At 42.0% G+C, this 21,267-nt stretch overlaps 1 protein-coding gene across 1 annotated transcript in view; it reads left to right on the top strand.

Annotated features, from left to right (window-relative positions):
• CHST9 (carbohydrate sulfotransferase 9) overlaps positions 1-21,267 on the top strand; it is a 92,122-nt gene that overhangs the window by 67,988 nt on the left and 2,867 nt on the right. The window contains exon 2 of the mRNA XM_051610902.1: positions 1,664-1,701. Coding sequence (XP_051466862.1) covers positions 1,664-1,701 — 38 coding nt within the window. The remainder of the gene's footprint in view (positions 1-1,663; positions 1,702-21,267) is intronic.

Raw genomic sequence — 21,267 nt, 5'->3', positions numbered from 1 at the left:
GACTTTAGAAACTCATTGATGTCACTTCCTTCCTCAGTCAGCAAGTGAATTTTCACTAATTCTCAAGACCAGCTGTCCATGCTGTCAACAGAAAGTTATTAAAATTCCTTTAAAGTGAATCAAAATAGCCTAAAAACAAATGTACTGGGAAACAGGAAAGCATCAGTATTCAAAGTCCACAAACCTTTGAGCAAAATAGTGTTGATCTAAACCAGAGATTTCAAACACTCTGCTTTCCTACCAACTTGTATATCATTAGAGAATGCTAAAAACACAGACTCCTTTAATCTTCTATTACCAATAATCTATTTGGTTAAAATATTAGTTACAAGAATAAATTCTGTTTCTGCCAAAGATGAACTCGGTGAACAAGGGGATACATTTTGAGAAGTCTCCCCTAAATGATAGTTGGTTGGGGTTGTTTTAGCCAAAAAAGCAAAAAAATTTCATATTTAGCAAATAAAAGCACAAGTATGCAGGAAATTATTATCATAACAGACAATCTTACAATATAGCCTACAGTGATTATCTTTATCTGAATTGTCTATAATGCTTTCATTGAGGAGTATTCTCAGGGATGAGTAGAGAAAATATTTTTTCTTTATTTAATAGTGTCTTTATACTGTATTTTAACACTTAAAATATTTTCACCTCATTTAAAAAATTCTATCTTGTGCCACACATACCAATACAAAAAAAATTCTGTTGAATGGAGTATCATTTCCAGTGCTGGAGGTGGCAGCCACCCTTGCTAGGCAGGCTACACTGGCAGTTCATAGTGATATTGAGGGGTTGTAAACAGTGTCCTATCATTATTACTTAAAAAAAACCCTCTGGGTACATGTAGCCTAGCTGGATAGGTAAGTGTGAAATTCCTGACTTTCCCCAATTCATGTGGATGGTCTCCAGTAGCAAAGGGAGGGTAATTGATACCAGCTGCCCTTTTGACAACTAGTGCATGGGAACAGCAAATGAGGCAAAATTACTGTCCCTTTTGATCTAAAAGGTAAGAATAGGTTTGAGGGGTCATTGTTGCTAGAATCCCAGACAGCTGTAGAAAAGCAGTGTTCTGTCAACCTTTGATCATGTCTTCAGGAGCATGGTGAAGGACACTACAGAAGAAGGCCAGAATAAGGAAGCAAGACCATAATTCAACTTGCCACTTTGTGGATATTATCAGGATAGAATTTCTCCCTTGAGCCAGCTGGTGTCTAACCTCAGTCTTGACACAGGCATGTAATTTTATTTTAGGGTAATGGCAGAAGCTGCTTTACTCCTCCAATGGTCAAATTCTGAGGTCTGGATGCTACCAGTCTCTCTGGGTCATATACATGCAGCACTACAGATCATTAAGATGCTTCACAGCATATATTTGAAATTTGCTGTCTTCACTTTGAATGTTGTAACTTCCTGTGGGGTTCCAGATTAGCAAGACTAGGTACATAATCTTATTTTTATCACATCTTGATCAAGAGGGACTTGTGTTTCTTTTACTTTAGGTGGATTTCCATTTTGAAGTGGCATTTGTACATGTTAAATTATGTTTCTTTATTTTAAGGTTTGATTATTTTTTTACTGACTTCACTGGGGTTTTTTTGTTCTATATGTACATTATCATATTCATTAAAGTATATACAGACTAATTATTTTCTTTCTATTTCAGAGTCTGGAGAGAAATTGCAACAACAGATAATTAATCAGGTATTTTGACACTTTCGTACTTTTTTCTTGCTTCATTTTTTATGTAGAATAGTTGTAGCCATTGAAGGGGAGAACTTTACAGGACAGACTAATATTAACCATATAGGTGTGTGAAGGACCACATATCAGACAACTGCCTGGCTCTGCAGTGTGTTGAATTCACAAGATGAGACATAATTTTGATTTAAACCTAAGATTTGCCATTTAAGCAATTTAATTCATTTACTTCTCCATGTGTTGATTGGTGCTAAAGCCTAGAGGTAGTTTGTTCATTGATATCATATTTTGTAGCACAGAAGTATGCTTTTTTTAAAAAAAATATTTTTCCTCTTTGTTAATATTCCATTTATAAAAACAGAAAGCTATCAATATGAAATACGTGCAAAGCACATGTAAGCAATGTCTTTGAAGGCTGTTTACATTTTCATTTCTGCCATGAATTTTCATTGAGGCTTCACTAAAACTGTAATGTTGCTTGTGGAGGTGTTGTCTGCCTTATCTTTGTTACTGTATCAGTTAGGAATAATTATTTAGGAAAAAAACCCACCGTTCTATATTGCAATTTAGCATTTCAGCATCAGGAAAAGGATACAGGAACTGTATTGAAAAAAATGTTTCCCCTAAGCAGAAAGAGAGGAGGAAACCCAGGGTTTGCTTTCCTAAATGACATGCTCCTCTGGATTGAAAGGAACTGACTTGTACAGAAGATTTGTGGTGCTCCTCATTCTTGGATTCTTGTCCTCTTGCTGAATGCTGTTATCCAGATGGCATATAAATGGGTATCTGGATTGTTCATGAGATTTATTTTGAAGAGTAACTTAAAAAAGCAGCCATTCAGATATGTATTCCAGCATTTACCCATCCTTAAGTACTCTTCCCTCCAAGCTGTAAAGTGAGACTTTGGCATCATTACCTCACTGTTAGCTGTGAACTGTTCTTCTAGATGGAGAACTAACCCACCAGGTGACTGACTACCTAAGGCAGCTGGGTTTGGGTCAGACAGCACAGCACAATGTCACTGAGCCTCTTCCAGGGGCCCAAGCTGGCACCACTCCTGACTAAGCCCTTTGTGCATCTGGAAGCTTATGGGAGGCCTGGTTCTGTGATACCAAATAACATCCAGAATTGGTACAACCTTCCCATTTTCTTGAGAAATTGACGGATGAACATATTTAGCCCAGAACATGGCATGACATAATCAAAGGAGAATCTTCACTTTTTCTAAATAAGCGTGGAAATGTTTTGAAACTTAATGGAATTTCTGTGCTTGACTGAGAGTTTATATCCTAAAACAAGTCTAGTTAACTTTTATAAACTAAACAGCGTTTTAAAATCAGCTTGAAGTGTCTTGCAAAACCACTTTTGGGAACCCTTAGTGGCCAGAAGGGGGGGCAGTTGTCTTTTTAAAACACAACTTGAGGTTACTTGAAAGGGTTGTGAATGGCTGATTGGAGACCTAATTCTGCACGTTTTCTGTGTGACAAAATCAGCTCTGTGGACGACATTGCCCTTTTCTGAGGAAGAGTGTGTTGTGATAAAAAGGACATTTGTTGCAGTTGTAAAAGGTGGATTAGGTGTCATACTTTGTGTTTCCAGTCTTGATTTTTTTCCTGCCTTGCCTGCCTCTAATTGCTCACCTGTACTACTTCTCTGCAGATAAATATCCAATTTTGCAGGAAAATTGCATTGTATTGATGTGTGGTGGGTGTATCTAAATAAAGCTGTAAAAACTTGATTTGGGGACAAATGGTAAACATTCACTTTTAAATGGATACTAGTGAAGCTGGGGATGTCCCATGCCATACAAAATTCCTTTAGAATTTCAAGAAGTGGAAGAATGTTTCAAATTATAAATAAATTTCATTTTCAATTCTATAATTTAGGGCAGAATTGCAAAGGCACTGCGTCTTGGATTTATAGTAATATTACTTCAATAAAAAGATTTGAACTGGTGTTGATCATAGAATCATAGAATCATAGAATCATAGGGGTTGGAAGGGACCTCGAAAGATCATCTAGTCCAACCCCCCCTGCCAGAGCAGGGTCACCTAGAGTACATCACATAGGAACACATCCAGGTGGGTTTTGAATGTCTCCAGTGAAGGAGACTCCACAACCTCCCTGGGCAGCCTGTTCCAGTGCTCTGTCACTCTTACAGTAAAAAATTTTTTTCGGATATTCACCTTGAACCTCCTATGCTCCAATTTACACCCATTACCCCTTGTCCTATCACTGGTCATCACTGAGAAGACCCTAACTCCATCTCCCTGACACTCACCCCTTACATATTTGTAAATCATTGATGAGGTCACCCCTCAGCCTCCTCTTCTCCAAGCTAAAGAGACCCAGCTCCCTCAGCCTTTCCTCATAAGGGAGATGTTCCACTCCCTTAATCATCTTAGTAGCTCTGCGCTGGACTCTTTCCAGCAGTTGCCTGTCCTTCTTGAACTGAGGGGCCCAGAACTGGACACAATACTCCAGATGCGGCCTCACCAATGCAGAATAGAGGGGGAGGAGAACCTCTCTTGACCGACTAACCACACCCTTTCTAATGCACCCCAGGATGCCATTGGCCTTCTTGGCCACAAGGGCACATTGCTGGCTCATGGTCATCCTCCTGTCTACCAGGACCCCCAGGTCTCTTTCACCTACACTACTCTCCAGCAGGTCAGCCCCCAACCTATACTGGGACATCGTGTTGTTCTTCCCCAAATGCAAAACTCTATACTTCCCCTTGTTGAATTTCATCATGTTTCTCCCCGCCCAACTCTCCAGCCTGTCTAAGTCTCTCTGAATGGCAGCACAGCCTTCTGGTGTGTCAGCCACTCCTCCCAGCTTGGTGTCATCAGCAAACTTGCTGAGGGTACATTCTATACCCTCATGCAGGTCATTGATGAAGATGTTGAACAACACCAATCCCAATACCGACCCCTGAGGGACGCCACTAGCCACACACCTCCAACCAGATTCTGCCCCATTGACTACAACTCTCTGATCCTAATAGAATATTTCCTACAGATAGATTCTGTTTCTTTTCAATACTGAACCTGAAATTTTATATGCAGGTTAAGATACTTAACCTGGCTTAAGATCCTGTAGTCCCCTTTAAGGGAGTGTAACAACACCAAGGGAAGCTGGCTGCGAGAAATTTAAGTGAGGGGAAAGTGCCGAAGATGAATGATGTTACAGCTTGACAGGAGCAGGAATGCAAAGGGGCAGATAGCAGGAAATGTCTTGTTGAGGGTGAGTGTAACAGAGAGGGGATGGGGAAATTATAAAGTTGGTGTCCTAGTGATCTCCTGCTAGGTAAACCCCTCGCTATCTGTGGGTATCTGGTCTTGAAGGGCAGTGTTGTTGCTGTGTGGTTTTTAGCTCTTTCTAAAGTCCATGCAAAGTTTGGTGAATTATGACATAGATAAAATACTAAGGTAGTATCTGCTTCCAGAAGCCTTTAACTGCAGTAATCATGTTCAGTGTCTTTTGTTCCCTTTGATCATAAAGCATTTGCTGGTTTTCCTTGAGCACCTTTTTTGTTATTTATCATAGAATCATAGAAAGGTTAGGGTTGGAAGGGACCTTAAGACACCTACCGCTAGATCAGGTTGCTTAGAGCCCCATCCAACCTGTCTCTGAATACTGCCAGGGATGGGGCTTCCACAACCTCCCTGGGAAACCTGTTCCAGTGTCTCACTACCCTCATAGTAAAGAATTTCCTCCAAATTTCTAATCTAAATGTCTCCTCTTTGAGTTTTAAACCATTGCCCCTTGTCCTCTCGCTACATGCCTGTGCAAAAAGTCCTGCCCCAGCTTTCTTGTAGGCCCCTTTCAGGTACTGGAAGGCCACTATAAGGTCATCTCTGAGCCTCTTCTCCAGGCTGAACAACCCCAACTTCCTCAGCCTATCTTCATATGGGAGGTGCTCCATCCCTTTATGGACATAGGTATGCATGTTCATTTAACAGTAGCAGTCATTTACCACTCTGCCTAAGCAGAGACATCCAGAAATGGTGTGCACTCTGCTTTCAACTACCTGTGCAACTTCAAGGTAAATCCTTGCACTGATGTGCAGCCTGATCAGCTGTAGCATGTTAACTACTACTAAGGGAAATGCAGGGAAACAAGACCAAGCCTTTTTCTTCTAACTGTGTAACACTCTTGACTAAAAACACATTACAGACCACCAATCAAAATTTGTCTGAAGGCAATCCTTTATGTTTCATCCTTACAACTCAGTCTTGTCTGTGTTGTGGTCTTAAGGTATACTCCTACATGTGGTTTTGCCCAGTGCCGCTGAGAAGCTCTGAAGGACTAACATGAGTATGTGTACTTGCATTTAGAAACTGAAGCTGTTTGCACAGTCAGACTTTTGGGTTAATATCCCAGCTGTGTTTGAGCTCAGACTTGAGCCTGTCCCTCTGGGAGCAGGAGGCTGGTGAGAGCACGTCACAATATCTGTCCCACTGTTCTGTCCCCGAGGAGCTCTTTCATCAAGGCAGACTCTCTTGCAGTAGCATATCCGGCTCCTTAGTCTTTTAACATCTCTGTCAGGGGGCATTCGTCTTTCTCCACATGAGGGGAAGCAGTAACACAGAAGGGACTGTGATGAAGCAGTGTACTTGATAGAGTTAGGCTTGGACCAGGGAGAACTGCAGCTCTGATGCACACACCTTCTGCCAAAGTAGAGAGATGAAAGAAAACTCAAACCTCTGTTAAATAACAATGTGAGTTTGTTGCATGGGCCATGTTGGGGATTTACTTATAACTTGAAGAATGCCTCAGGTATGCACATGGTGCAATACACCTATATTAATATGAGAAAAAACTTCATTGTTTAGTCCAAACTCCTTGTTTTTTTTCGTGCACTTCTGTATTTTACTTCAGTACCCCCCTCTAGCCCCTTCATCCTCTCACATGACCTAGCTTGGAAAAGTTCAGTCCATGTATGCCAGCTTCCAAGTGCTGCTACTTTGAGGTTACCTAATAGGTATGTCCCTTGCTCCTCTTTTCCCAGTTCAGGGTCTTATTCCTTAGTGTTACTAATGTTGTTCCCCTAAAATGAGGAGTTTGAAAATCTGCAAGAGAGCTAGTGCATATAGTCCACTAAACAAGCTGAACTATTATTTCACTTCCATATGCTTCATAGAGTCACATAATGGTCGAGGCTGGAAGGCATCTCTGGAGATCACCTGGTCTACTCAAAGCAGGGTCAGCTAGAGCAGGTTGCCCAGAATCACACCCAGCTGCATTCTGAGTACCTCCTAGAATGGAGACTCCACAACCTCTGGGCAACCTGCACCAGTGCTCAGTACTCACACAGTAGAAAACTATTTTCTTATATCTAGATGGAATTATTTGTGTTTCAGTTAGTGCCCAATGCCTCTTGTCCTGTCACTGGACATCACTGAAGGGAATCTAGCTCCATCTTCTTTACTCCTGCCATCTCTGTCCAACAGGTATTTCTATAAATTGATAAGATTCCCCTGAGCCTTCTTTTCTCCAGGCTGAACAGTACCAGCTCTCTTGGCCACTGCTTGTATGTCATATGCTCTTATCCCTTCAGTATCTTTGTGGTCCTTCAGTGGTCTCACTCCAGTATGTCTGTGTCCATGTCCATTATCCACTGGACTCATTCCAGTATGGCCATGTCTCCTGTACTGGGAAGCCCAGAACTGGGCACAGCACTCCCAGTGTGTTTCACCAGGGCTGAGCAAAGGTGAAGGATCACCTCTCCTGATATGCTGGAAATGCTCTACCTAATGCTGCCCAGGAGACTGTCAGCCTTATTTGCCATGAGGGCACATTGCTGGCTCACAATCGACATGTTCTCCAGGACTTGCAGGTCCTCTCCTGTGAAGCTGCTTTCCAGCACCCAGCCTGTACTGGTGCCTGGGGTTATTCTTCCCCAGCTGCAGGACTTTGTGTTCCCCTTTTTCAAGTTTCATTAAGTTCAAGTTCACCCATTTCTTATATCTGTTGAGGTCCCTCTGAACAGAGCATAACCCTCTAGTGTATCAGCCACTCCTCCCAGTCCTGTATTGCCTGCAAACTTGGTGAGGGTACCCTCCGTCTCATCATCCATGTCAGTAATGAAGATGTGAAACAGTTTCAGACCCACCATAGACCCCAGGGCACTAGTGACTGGCCTCCGGCTGGGTTTTGTGCACAACCAGTTGAGCCTAAGCAATTCAGCTAATTTTCAGCCCAACTCATCGAACACTTATCTAGCCTGTAGTTCACAGGGATGTTATGGGTGTCCACACCAAAAGCCTTACTGAATTTGAGATTAAACAACATCCAGTACTCTGCCCTCATCCACTGAGCCAGTCTTCTCATTGTACCAGGCTATCAGACTGGTCAGGCATGATTTCCCCTTCATAAATCTATGCAGTACAAAGTCCAGCTGGAGGCCAGTCACCAGTGGACTACCCCAGGGGTCACAACTGAATAAAATACTGTTTAACTTCTTCATTTCATACCAGGATGATGGGACGGAGTGCACCCTCAGCAAGCTGTCAGAGAATACAAAAATGGAAGGAGTAGTTGAGACACCAGATGGGTGTATCACCATTAAGAGAGACCAGGAGAAATGGACAAACAGGAACCTCATGAAGTTTAACAAAGTAAAATTCACCTGGGGAAGAATAATCCCCTGCACCCTTTTGCTCCCAGGAATTGAGGTGAAGCTGACTATCTTGTAGTTTCCTCAATGCTCCTACTAGCCCTTCTTGAAGACTGTGTGACATTTGCTTTCTCCTAGTTTTCAGGAACCTTCCCCCATCACCACGACCTTTCAAAGATAACCAAGAATAGACTCACAGTGACATCCCGCAACTCCCTCAGCACTCATGGCTGCATCCTATTGGGTTCTATGGACTTGTTTGTGTCCAGTTTGTTTAAATATTCCCTAACCTGATCTTCCTTTGCCAGGAGAAGTCTTCTTTGCTCCAGGCTTTCCCATAGGTCTCAGGAAAATGGGATTGCTGAAGGCCAGTTTTATGAGTAAAGACCAAGGCAATGAAGGCGTCAAGTATTTAAACCTTTTCTGTGTCATCTATCAGCAAGTCCCTATATGGAAGGACTGGTTGAAGATGTGAAGGTTAGGGTGACGGCAGTCACCATGAGAAGGTGGAGGTTTGGATCCTGAAAAGATGGAACAAGGCAAAAAGCAGGATCACAACCCTGGGCTTCAGGAGAGCAGACTTTAGGATGCTCAGGGATGTGCTTAGAGGAAACTCATTGTATATGGCCCTGGGGAGGAGAGTGGTTCAGGACATCTGGGTGAAGTCCAACAATCTTCTGCTCCAAACTCAAGGATGCTTCATCCCCATGAGAAGCAAATAAAGATAGCAGGGGTCTGCATGTGCATGTGCTTCCACCTCTGGTATGCCTCCTTTTTATGTTTGTTGGTTGTTTTTTTGGTTTGGGTTTTGTTTTTTTCAGAAGCTCCTTTTTCACACATGCAGACCCCTGCTATCTTTACCTTTGAGCCCTGTCTGGTTGACTATGAGATCCCTCCGGCTCACCCTGCATGTTCTGTTTACCAGTAAGCAGAAGCTGAATTTTTAAAAAATAACTTCTCCATTCATTACGTGATATCTGATCAGATGGGAAAATAATGCAGGAAAAATTGTTTGAGTTTGCCCTACACGTAATATTTTCTTTCTTCCAGGTTGATCAGGGCTGCTCCTGATACCAGCCTCTGACCCCTTCAAGTTCAGATAACATCAGTCCTTCGCTAATTAAGTAATATATAGTATCAAGATGGTGAATCTCATAAAAAAGCAGAAGGATGTATTATTTAAGTAAGAACAGTGGACACTTTTCTTTGAGAACCTTTTCTATATCCTTTTGGAGGAAACCATTTTTCAGGCTGTCTAGACAGGAATATACATGCAGTATGTGAAGATAAAAATATCTTCAATTTTGGGAAGAATTATTCTTCTTGTGAAAGAGTATTAGTGTATGCAACAGGTTAAGAAGACTGGATGAAAGTTCAGTTTTCTTAACAGTCTTTTCAACTAAAGTATTGAAAGAAGTGGGGTGAGGTTTGAGCAATGAAAGGCAGTACGGGCAAGGAAGTTGGTTTGCAGTCCTGATTCTCAGATGTCTGTGTCCCTTCTTGCCCTGTAAAATGGCCAGAGTTTTCTACCAGTGTTAATCAGAAATTAAGAATCTCAATATTCACATGGGGTTGGCAATTATTATCTTCTCTTGTTTTGCAGACATAGAAAAATGAAGTGTGAAGGTCAAGGGACTTGCTTAGTTACAAAACCAAACACTGTGGTGCTGGCCGGTGCACCCACCCTTACCCACAGAGCCATTCTTTATCATCTCTTTGCCTCAAGAAGGCACCTTGCTCGAACTAGTTAGTGTTTGGATGGCACACTAATCATCCCGTGGTACTGCTTGCAGGTTAATGCATTCCAAGTGAACAGCTATACCAAAAAAAATTTCTACAGAATAAACTAGAGTATTTTCTTTTACCTATGAGCATGAGTTAGCCCTTGTCAGTGAAAACAGGGTGTGCTACCTTTCAGTCAGTGTGAGAAGGGGAGTGTGCAGTGGGCAATCCCTTTGTAAATTCACAGTCTGTTTTGTCCCACAGCAATTTATGAATGCAATAAATTCTCAATTAGTATATATTTTGTATTAATATATATTTTGTAAAATTGAATACATGAATTTGTTTAAAAGGGTATGAATGTAGGCAAACACAGATTTCCAATCTTTGCCAACTCGGAGCACATTATATATTTCTATTTATTTTTTATTTACCAATAAAGTCATCTAATTTGAATTAAATGCTAATTGTGATTGAGGGGAAAATGCTTTGAGACCTCTAGAGATCATACAGTGTCTTCCAAAGCAATTTGGGGAAAATTGAATTCTTCATGCCTGGATATACATTAATATTCTTCAGCTGAAATTCGTTACATTTGAAACTTTTCTTACTATTACTAAAAGAGCAAGATGTCTTGTTTATGCTAGAAGATAAGTGTGTTTACCTGCAGACAAGAAAGAAATGGCTTCTGTTTACCAGCAAAAATTGTACCACAGCCACTAGTGTGAGAAATACTGCCACATCTGCAGCAGCACAGTGTGACATTACTGGCCTCTCTTCTCCAAGAGGATGGTGGGTTTTGTGGGGAAGGAGTACAGCTTTTTATCATCTTCCTTTTTAGATTTCACTGGTTGTAAAATGCCCTGCATGTCCTAGGGAGGCCCATCCCCACTGCCAGGCAATCTCCCTTTCAGTTCTCCTGCAGTAACGTTTGAAGCTGGGAACAATTTTAGCCGACTTTGACACACAGTTATAAAAGATCTCAGCAATGTGATGGGTGGTGGCTTCTAGAGGGGAAATTTTGTCGTCCCCAGGGAAGAGGGAATCACTGGTATCCCAGCTTCATATCAATTTCAGGAGACGTTAGAGGGCTGGCCAGCAAACACAAATGCAGGTGATGAGCCACTGCATTGCCCACTGCTTCCAGCTGGATACTGGCAGGAACTGGAAGTCCTGGCTTGGGAGAGATGGGATAGGGAAACATGACTGAAACTCCTCCAAAACTAGGCTACCACTTGTGTTGCTGCTTATAAGAACATCTCGTTGATCAGGTTGTTTGTAGCTTGACATTTGCAGCGGAAATAATTGCTTTACAGTGACTGAGGAAAGGATTTGGTACCCAGCTAGAAACCTTTTGGGCTTAGAAACGTTTCCCCATACAACACATGCTCTTTGCATTCTTTTTATTCCAAATATCTTAATGGGCATCCAAGCTCCATATTTGGATGCCCAGAACAACCATGTAAGCAACTATTTAAGTAGCTATATCTTCATGATAATTCAGGGGGACAGGTTTGGAAGGAAGTGCCTAGCATCAACTCAAGCCCAGATCTGCAACATCTGCTTATTCATCACCTCCCAGAGGAGGCAGCTGAGACTTGCAGGATTGTGCCTCTGTGGGTACAGGTGTGCACCAGTGTTGGCAGGGCTAGTGGACCAGCCAACCCAGGCACATCTTATCTCACTGTGGTGGAAACCCAGAAATGGCTGTCTCACTGGGAAAGCTCACACCTGCCAGATTGGACCACATGAGGTACAGGTATGATGGATGGTCTTCTTAACATGGTATCGGGATCTCTGTGGAAAAAAAAAAAAAAGTCCATGATTCCTTGAAATAGGGAACTTCAGGTTCATTTTCATCCTCTGCTCAAGCAGATTCAAGCCTACAACTTCCGCTACATGAAAGACCTATGTTATATCCCTCCTGTATATAAAAGTGAACTAGAGAGAGGGAGAGGCTCATCTGACATCTGGGAGTTGCAGCACTCCCTGGAAGAGAGGAGCCAGGGTTTTAGTCCCAGCATGCAGGATTAGTTAGCCTCCAGGGTTAATGCCCAGCAGTTACATCACTCCTCCTGGGAAATATTCATGCAGATGGGGCAGTGAGGACCAAGTCTGCCCTGTGCAGGATGGGTGTTGATCAGCAAGTGCCCAGACATAGTCCCTTATACCTCTGAGTAAAAAGGTATTGGCATCAAGCCTCAGGCATGAGCCCTTGCCTTTAGAGAGGAAAATAGATCTTGCTTAAAATATGAAATATGCTAAAAAATGCCTTCCTGGCTTGAGTTATGAACATGAAAGAGACATTATTTATCCTATGACTGTGTATATGAATTGCTATGTGCTTGGAAGTAAAAATTTTGAGAATTGCATTTGTCAACAGAGGAAACTGTTAAGGTTATTTGACTTGCTTCTATGTTTTAAGTCATGAAAAAGCAGGTACATTGACATTATTTAATGAACTCAAATAAGAAACCAATATGTAATATACAGAGATTACCTGATAGTGTTGTCTTCAGATTTAATCTCCCTCTATACATAAAGTAAACCTACCAGTCGGTGGAACTCAAGAGTCTTTTTCTAATATTATGCTTCGTAAAATGAGTATTGTCTGCTTAGTTTGAGTCCATTTTGAATTTCAGGTTGTTTAAGCTGCTTTGCTATGACATTGTTCTGTACAGAAATAAGAGTGAGCGCTGATGAAGATTTCTGGCCACTGCTGCAGTGGCTGACTTAGGTTTTATTAACCAAGTATACACAGAGGGGGAAGACTGAGCTTAGAATTAAATGCTGTTTGAACATACTTGTTTAACTGTACTCAAAATGAGTGCAACTGCATAGAAAGGAGGCTGGGCTAAATATGGCCAAGTGTTAAGTGGTCTATGATCTGAAAGTGGCCTTTTATTAGCAGTGTATCTAAGCTACACATCTAGAGACAAGCACTCCATTCAAACTAGACACAGGCTCTGTCCATACACAAGCTGTCTGGACTGTAATAGTTCTCTGCTTATTTAAAAGTCTGTAAGTTATACGGCAAAGAATCAGCCCCATCAAACTGTTGTCAGAAAGCTAGAGGAGCAGCATCAGCATTGCACTATCCAGAAGCTGGATCACCATCGATTGACCTCAGCAAAGATTTATTTTGTAGTAATAAGAGGGTGGGGTGCTTGTTTTTATTTTCAATACTTGTTTGCAGCTGTCTTGCTTAGTTTCTGATAATAGCAGCATCTTTATTGGTACTTTTTATATTAATCATGCCTTAATCTTTCTTATCCTTTCATTCTGAACATGTTTTGGAGAAACCAAATGTTTTGACTAGGAGGGCAGAAACAGGAGGGAGTTAATTCAAGATTTGAACAAGAATTGGCAAGTAAAAATAGAGTTTAATTTCCTTCATTCGAGTTGCTGACCATATGAATCAGCTCGTGGAAGTGGCTTACGCAGACTGTCTTGCCTCATTAGCATGAGTGACTTTGTGCTTCTGGTAGATGAAGGCAGGGGGCAGGGAGTAGAGGGGATCCCTGTGCAAAGTGAGGAATCATGTATCTGTGAGGGTCTCAGGCAAAGAAAAATAGGTTCCTTCTGTCCCCATATTAAATGGGGATGGGACGATTATAAGCCTGATAACATTACTTTTTATTTTACTCTATTGGGTCTCTCCAGTTTCCCCATTGCCTGTGGGCCTGGGTTGTTTTCCTCCAAAACCAGCTCTGGATTGGTGCAAAATAAATCTTTTCCCTCTGTCCTGTCCTTCTTCACTTGCCTTATCTGTGTTCTTGCCATAACTCCAAGTCAGCATGCAGTGAGATGCTGAACTTTCTGCTAACAGATTGAAGGGACGGTAGTCACTGATTCACAAAGCTGTGTTTGGAAAAGCAGTATTTTAGATGACTGGTATCTGTCATTTACCTGCAGTATTTTTTTTTTTTTTCTTACAATGATCAGTTATTCTCGCTTGTGTGTAACTCGATGTACCTCCCTTGAACCGAATTGTATTTCAGCTACAAACTATAAAGTTTGCCTCTTGGTCTCTTTAGGAAGCTCTGAGCACCTCATATACTCACGCCCTTTTTTACTCCCCGATCTTAGAGATGCTTGGTACAAGCACATGTTTTAGTGATACATATCTCATTTAAAAATGTGGTGTCTGTTATAGTCGGATTGATGGCTCCACATATAAAATATTCCTAGATCTTAATCCAGAGGAAATAAAAGTTTGTAACTATTTTGTGGGGGTTTTTTTGAGAACTTCAAGGGGAGAAGAAACTATGAAAGTTCAAAGCACAGTTGTTTCATTCTTCCTTTTCCATAATGGAATTGCATATGAGCCACAAGGTATCTCTGACAAAAGTACTCTGCTACACTTGCAGGGTTTGCACGGAATACATATGTCAACTCTGGCTTGTGAAGAATGTAGCAGTGGTGATTTGCCCTGAAGAAATTAGATAGGTGAAAAATTCATTAGTCCACTGGGAGATGAGGGGTTAGTGGTGCCTATCTCTGGAGTAGCTATTTCAAGCACAAGTGAGGAATCAAGTGGTTTGTCTCTGGTGCACAGAAAGTGAAGCAACTCAGTACCAAATGTTTCATGTCACCTGTGGCCAGCCTGGATAGTTTCTCCATTGTGTGCTTCTGAAGGGCTCATGCCTACCTATAATCCAAGTAAGAGGATGTTTTATAGCCCTCCCATACTCAAACTGCCTTCATCTGAATACCTAAATTAAGAGACAGATCTCCATGTGGCCCCTGATCAATACAGATTTGGAGAGTGAATCAGAAAATGAACCGTTATGCAGAAGAGCCTTTGTCTGTTTTACACAGAGATCCTAGGTAAACAAGTACAGTCTTGAAATTATATAGTCATATTATAATCCTCACAAAAGAAGAAACATGAAGAAATACATTTATACAGTGAAATAAAGTATCTGGTGCTTCCAGGTCATGCTGAACTTTGGCACTGCCAAACGTCTAAATGAAAGAACTGGGATGTAAGCGAAGATACAATATATTCCAAGCATGTATTTCAAACTCCTGTCATTTAATTATTGACAGGAGTTTGCTTGTTGTCATGGGTCAGTTTCTGTGAGTATGTATGTACTGCAGAACCCTTGCCTGGGCTGACACACACACAAAAAAGTCAATGTGTTCTTGTCTTAAGGAATGAAGTTTTTATCATCTTTGAATGTACATGTGTCTGCAGAGCACCCATCTTAGCTATTTAGTATAATGATGCTGAGAGGGTCCTGAGGGCACTCAAACCTGCAAAAGTCAAGTAAACAGTCAAAGTCAAGCAAAAGTCAAAGCCACAGTAAAAAGCAGAGCACAGTGGGCTCCCAGGTGTTTCATGCAGTTGCTCCTAAGAGGCATCTTAGAGGACTATTTCAGGAAGCGTATTTTAGGACAGAAGACATATAAGCTAGATTGAATACTAATACTGACAATGTAGTTATTTTACAGCACAGAAAAGCACATTAAAACAGAATATTTCATTCCTCCACTATTCCTTGTCCTACATTTTCTGTTGGGCTCACTTAATTTTATTATTCTTGCCAGTATAAAAAGATCCAGCACTAAAACACTTAGGAAATACAGCACTGTCTGCACTGCAGGCCACTAAATCTTGGTAAATCAGCCCTGGAATAGCAACCTTTCTGATACATCATTATTTCTTTTCATGGCAGGTTGCTCTAATTGCAAGCTGTCTAGATGAAATCCCACCTGTGTATTGTAAAACCACCACAAAGCATAATTGGATGAGTCTTAACCAGTCTTGGCATTGGTCAATCTCTTCTACCCCAGTGGCTTGTGAAGGTATTCGAGGAGAGGACAGCTTCAATGTGTGCAAAAGAAGGTATTGGCTAGTTATTTTTAGGGTGAGGAGAAATCCTTTTATGGATGGGGAGGAGCAGGGAATCTTTAGCAATAAAAATGTCCAAAAAAGAAATAATCCATTAACCAATTAATGACTAAAAAATGCCTTTTGTTTCAGCAGCTTCACTGAGCTGCCTGCCAGTAGCCAAACACCACACTAACACTCTGTTCAATTCCTTTTTCCCTTATAGTTAAACTAACTTTTAAATCTGTGTTCAGTTCTTGCCTAGCTGAATGGAGACAGAGGTGATGTGCAAACTCTTCTAAATTGGACTTGTTTCCATTTCTTAATTTCCTTTCAAATCTGTAAATGCAACCAGAGAACGAGGCACTGCATAATGACTGTCAAGGGTGCAGCACTTCACTGGAGCTTAATTCTCAGAAGAAATGTGCACAAGCTGCTGCATAGGTTGTCAGCGTATCTCAAGGACAACCTTCCATATATCCAAGGCAACTGGGGAGTTCATTTCCCATGCCAGGCAGCTGGTTCCCAAACTTAGCAGCTCTTTGAAAAGTCACAAGTGGCCACCCCTGCATTTGGATACTTGGCTCAGAAGAGCTTGGTAAGGTCTGTTTGCATGGGAACATCTGGGTCCAGAGTTAGTGACTGATGTGGAATTACCTGCATGCTGCATGTTGTTGGTGTATGTTCAGGCATTTTCCAAAATAATGCAGCTCAGCAACTTGTGGAGTGGACTTTTAGGAACACAGATATAATGGACAAGTTGTTTTTTTAAAAAATGTTTCTTGCTTTTGCAAACTTATTCTTTTTCCATTCCACTGTTGTCACCATTTGACTCAGGTTCAACAACAATGCTCTCGATCCCCTCCCCCTCCCACCCAGACAGGGAAGGAGAGAGAGAAAAAGAGAGAGACTTTGTTGGATTGAAAACTAAACTACACAGCTTTAATTGAACAGTAATGATATAAGAAAATATATACAATTGTATACAAATGTGTCCAGGTATGTGCAAAAGCCTCTCGCCTCCCCCCACCCCCAGCAACTCCCACAGCCCTCTCCTTAGCTGGAACAGTCCTGAAAAATCCCAGAGTTGCTGCTGGAGAAAGCACAGAGTGATGAGGGTCAGGAGAGCTCAAGCCTGGGGGTTGATGGTGATGGATGGACGGAGTCCTCCCCAGAAGCTGGCGATGGATGGAAGAGAAAGGAAGAAGAAGGGAGGAAGTTGTCTTCTGTGATCTCTGACCTTCCTCTGAGCTTACGTAGATACATGGAATGGAATATCTCTGGCCAATTTTGCTGTCTGTCTTAATTCAGCCTCCTATGGGGGGGTCATAGATCTCCCCATAGTGTCTGAGCTGGCAGAGTAAAGATGCGACCTTGAAGACCCAGCAATTAGAAGAACATTCCATCATTATCGGTCTTAGTTGGAACACTCTGTTACTAGTTAAAATAAAGGTTGCTGAAGGAAAAAAAAATCAGTAAAAGGAAAATTGGCTTCATCCTGGCTCAAACCAGGACAACTGTGAAAAAAAAAAGTAATATAACACGGAGATGTTCAGATCTTTAAAGTGTCATAAAATGGGCATTGAAAGGTTACTGGCACCAAGGGGAAGCCAAAAAGGGCACCTCACTTTGTGTAAGCCTAGTAACATAACATTTTAAAAGTCTTTCATAGTGTGTGGCTTTCAGCTCTCTCATGCATATTAGAGTGGTAGCAGCTAAGTATGCCGGGCTCTCAGGTAGTTTCACTTAAGAAATGTGGCTCAATTGCCATCAATTTCCTCAAAAAAACTTTCTAGTTAAACATTTCTCATCAGAAGTAAAGCCTGATTCATCCTTTCATTCATCTCCCCTTTACTAGCTGCTAACTTAGTTACTCAAGGAAGTGTATAGGAAGGTTTACATTTTTTATTTATTTCTATATTTGTCGTGGTTTAGGCCCAACATGACAACAAAGGTATAGCCCCATGGCTGCTCACTCAACTTCCCCCCCCACACACACACACTCTGGGATGAGGAGGACAAAGCTCATGGGTTAATACAAAGGACAAGGAGGGTTCTTCACTGATTAAGGTCCTGGGCAAAACACACTCAACTTGAGGAAAAAATAATAATTTAATTTCACACTCATCAAACACACAGGACACAGACAACACAAAGAGCAGGGCTTGCATATGTTACCCCACCCCTTCCTTCTTCCCAGGCCAAATCACTTTGTTCCCAGTTTCTCTCCCTCCTTCCCCCCAGCGGCACAGGGGGACAGGGGATGGGGTTTAGAGTCAGGTCACAGGCTGGTGGTTCTTGCTGTGCCATCCTCCTCAGGATGAAAGATTTCTCACAGTCCTTCCCTGATTCCTCACGGGGTCCCTCCCATGGGAGAGAGTCCTCCACAAACCTCTCCTTCATGAGGCCTTCCCACAAGGTCCAGAGCTGCTCCAGCCTGGGCTTCCCACAGAGTCACGGGCTGCTTCAGGAACAAACTCCCCTGGCGCTGGGGTCTTCCACAGCTGTGTAATCAGAGTCCACAGGCAGCAAATCCACTGGCCACAAAATCCAGGTCCACTGGCCAAGTTCACCCCTCCTGGCGCCCCCAGGGAATGTTCCACCATGTACCACCATGAGTGCAGGGGGACAGGCTGCCATCTGGCCCTGGGTTGCAGGGAAACTTCTGCTCGGGCATCTTCTTCCCCTTCTTCCTCACCAACTACCGTTCTTCTCCACGACAGTTCTCCTTTAAGTACTTCTCTGCTCAGGTGTTATCTCACTTCTTTTGTATGTTAATCGCTGAGGCACATCTATTGTCCCTCTAATGGCTCCTTGGCTGGGTTTGGAGCAGGGGGAGCTTCTCAGCTTCTTACCTGAGCCACTCCTGTGGCCCTTTCCCTGCTACCCAAAACCCCACCAATCCAAACCAAACCAGAACAATATTTTTAGTTGGAAAACTTGAGCACTTGCTTGCTGCAAGTACACCTTCCCTCGTGGGGCTTATAATAGCATTTATTAGCCAATACTGTTATATTCACTATGTGGGATGTGTCTAAATAAGAAGGGGAAGTGGAGAGGGGAAGCAGCTAATAATAGTTAACATATTTAGATAATCTTTTGGTCCTCAGAACTTCGCATGTAACTGTTTTTCCCCTAAGTCTTTTTTTTTTTTTTTTTTTTCCCTTCTGTTTGGGGCTTTTTTCTTGGTAGATTCTTTCTTCTTTTGCCTCATCTTGCTTGGAGGGAGCCCCTTTCAAGTGACCCCTGCTATGCACATTTTGTTCCTTTACAATGTTACCTGAGATTTCTAGGAATAGTTCTGCCCATCTTTCTCTGAAGTCTTTAATCCCATGAAAAATCCTTCATTAGTGGTTCCTACAGCTGCATGAACAGTTTCTGAGACTGAAATGCAGTCCGCCTCTGTTATCTTCTTGGGTTGTCCCCTGAGCTTGGTCCTGGTTCCCTGGGCTGACTGAAATGGAACAAAACAAGACCACACACCCTTCAGTCTGTCCCTTTCCCTTCTGGCCTGGTGGAACTGAGGCATCTTACACTATTTCAGGATGGCAGGCTGAATTCAGAAGGCTGAGCTTTCCTCTGAAGTGCTGATGCGTTCTCGTAGGCTCATAGAATCAAACAATACCAAGTTGGAAGAAACTTCAAGGATCATCTAGTCCAACCTTTCTTGGCAAAAGCACAGTCTAGACAAGACGGCCCAGCACCCTGCCCAGCTGAATATTAAAAGAGTCCAATACTGGGGAATCCATCGGTTCCCTGGGGAGATTATTCTAATGGTTGACTGATCTCATTGTGAATTTTTTTTCCTCTCGTATCCAACTGGAATCCCCCCAGGAGTAACTTGTATCCGTTACTCCTCATATTTTCCATGTGACTTCTTGTAAAAAGGGAGTCTCCATCATCTTTGTAGCCACCCTTTAAACACTGGAACATAGTGATAAGGTCTCCCCTAAGCTTTATTTTCTCAAGACTGAACAAACCCAGTTTTCTCAGCCTTCCCTCATATAGCAGGCTGCCCAGTGCTTTGATTATCTTTGTGGCCCTTCTCTGGACCCTTCTCTGGACCCTCTCCGACCTGTCCACATCTTTTTTGTATAGTGGAAACCAAAACTGAACACAGTATTCCAGGTGATGCCTGGCTAGCGTGGAGTAGTGTGGGAGAATGACTTCTTTATCTCTACTGGTGATGCCGTTGTTGATGCAGCCCAGCATCCTATTGGCTGTCTTTGCCACAGCAGCACACTGTTCGCTCATATTGACCTTCTTGTTCACCAGGGCCTCTTGGCCCCTTTCTGCAGAGCAGCTCTCCATCCAGGTGGATCCCAGTCTGTGCTGCATTGCCAACTTTAGTTGGCTTTATTTTGAAATTCAGATAGTTTTAGTGTCTTGGCACTGAAATACCTCTTGAAATAGACTGCTAAATTCAGATTACATACCATAGGAAGTAATGAGGCACTGTTGCCCTCTTGAATTTTCTCTACATTGGGGAACACCAGTATAGTCACGTGTCACTGGAGACAGTCTTCAAAATTGTGAAACTCCTCAGAGCCGCACCGACAAGTTTACAATCTTTGGTTACGTTAGCATTGTAGTATAGTTTTATTCCTCCATCTGTTGAGCCTAGTATTTTGTGGTTGATTTCTGTGTACACTGTATTTTTTATTTTCACAAGATCCAGGTTTTCTTTTTAGGGTCAAAGCATTTAATTTATTGTACGTCTGTGGTTCTGCAGTAGCACTTGTAAGTTGCCATTCACTGCAATGTTGAAATTCTCATTAGGCTCATAGTCATCTCCTGGTTTACTACTAGTACTACCTTCTGTTATTACACACTCACTATGCTCTTGAATTTTTTCCATCCTAGGGCGGAAGCGATAAATCTCTAGGCACATGTGTTTCGTTTGTGCAAAAGAATAAAATATTAGACAACAAAATTAAAAATAATAATAATTATCTTAGAAAAACTGACCTTGTAAAACTGAAAGAATTCAAGTACCCTTTTGCATCTCTCAAAATACCAACATGCCCTCTCTTACAGATGTACAAGTCCTGCATGGGTCTGTTCTTTTATTGCTTTCACCAATACAAAAATTATTTACTCACTTCAGAGAAAACAGAGCCCTGATTGGTAGTAGTTTGCAGCAATACAGAATAGCCTGGTCCTCCAGTTTTGTTTCTGTAATTTGAAATTATTACACTACAATATAAGCAAACTTATATTGAAACTGCTTGTTTTTCCATTGGCCTTATTTCAAAATGGAGTTCAAATTGTGTTCCATGCATTACCATTTCTTACATTTTTCCTCTAAATTTTTTGTGGCTTTGTTTGAGTTAGCCTATGGACTTTCCCATCCCCCCAGATCCACACTTACAGTCTACCAGTCCACAAA

Source organism: Apus apus, chromosome 2 (genome assembly GCF_020740795.1).
Source record: "Apus apus isolate bApuApu2 chromosome 2, bApuApu2.pri.cur, whole genome shotgun sequence".
Taxonomy (NCBI): domain Eukaryota; kingdom Metazoa; phylum Chordata; class Aves; order Apodiformes; family Apodidae; genus Apus; species Apus apus.
Note: the sequence above shows the minus strand (reverse complement) of the source record. Positions and strands in the feature narration are given on the sequence as shown.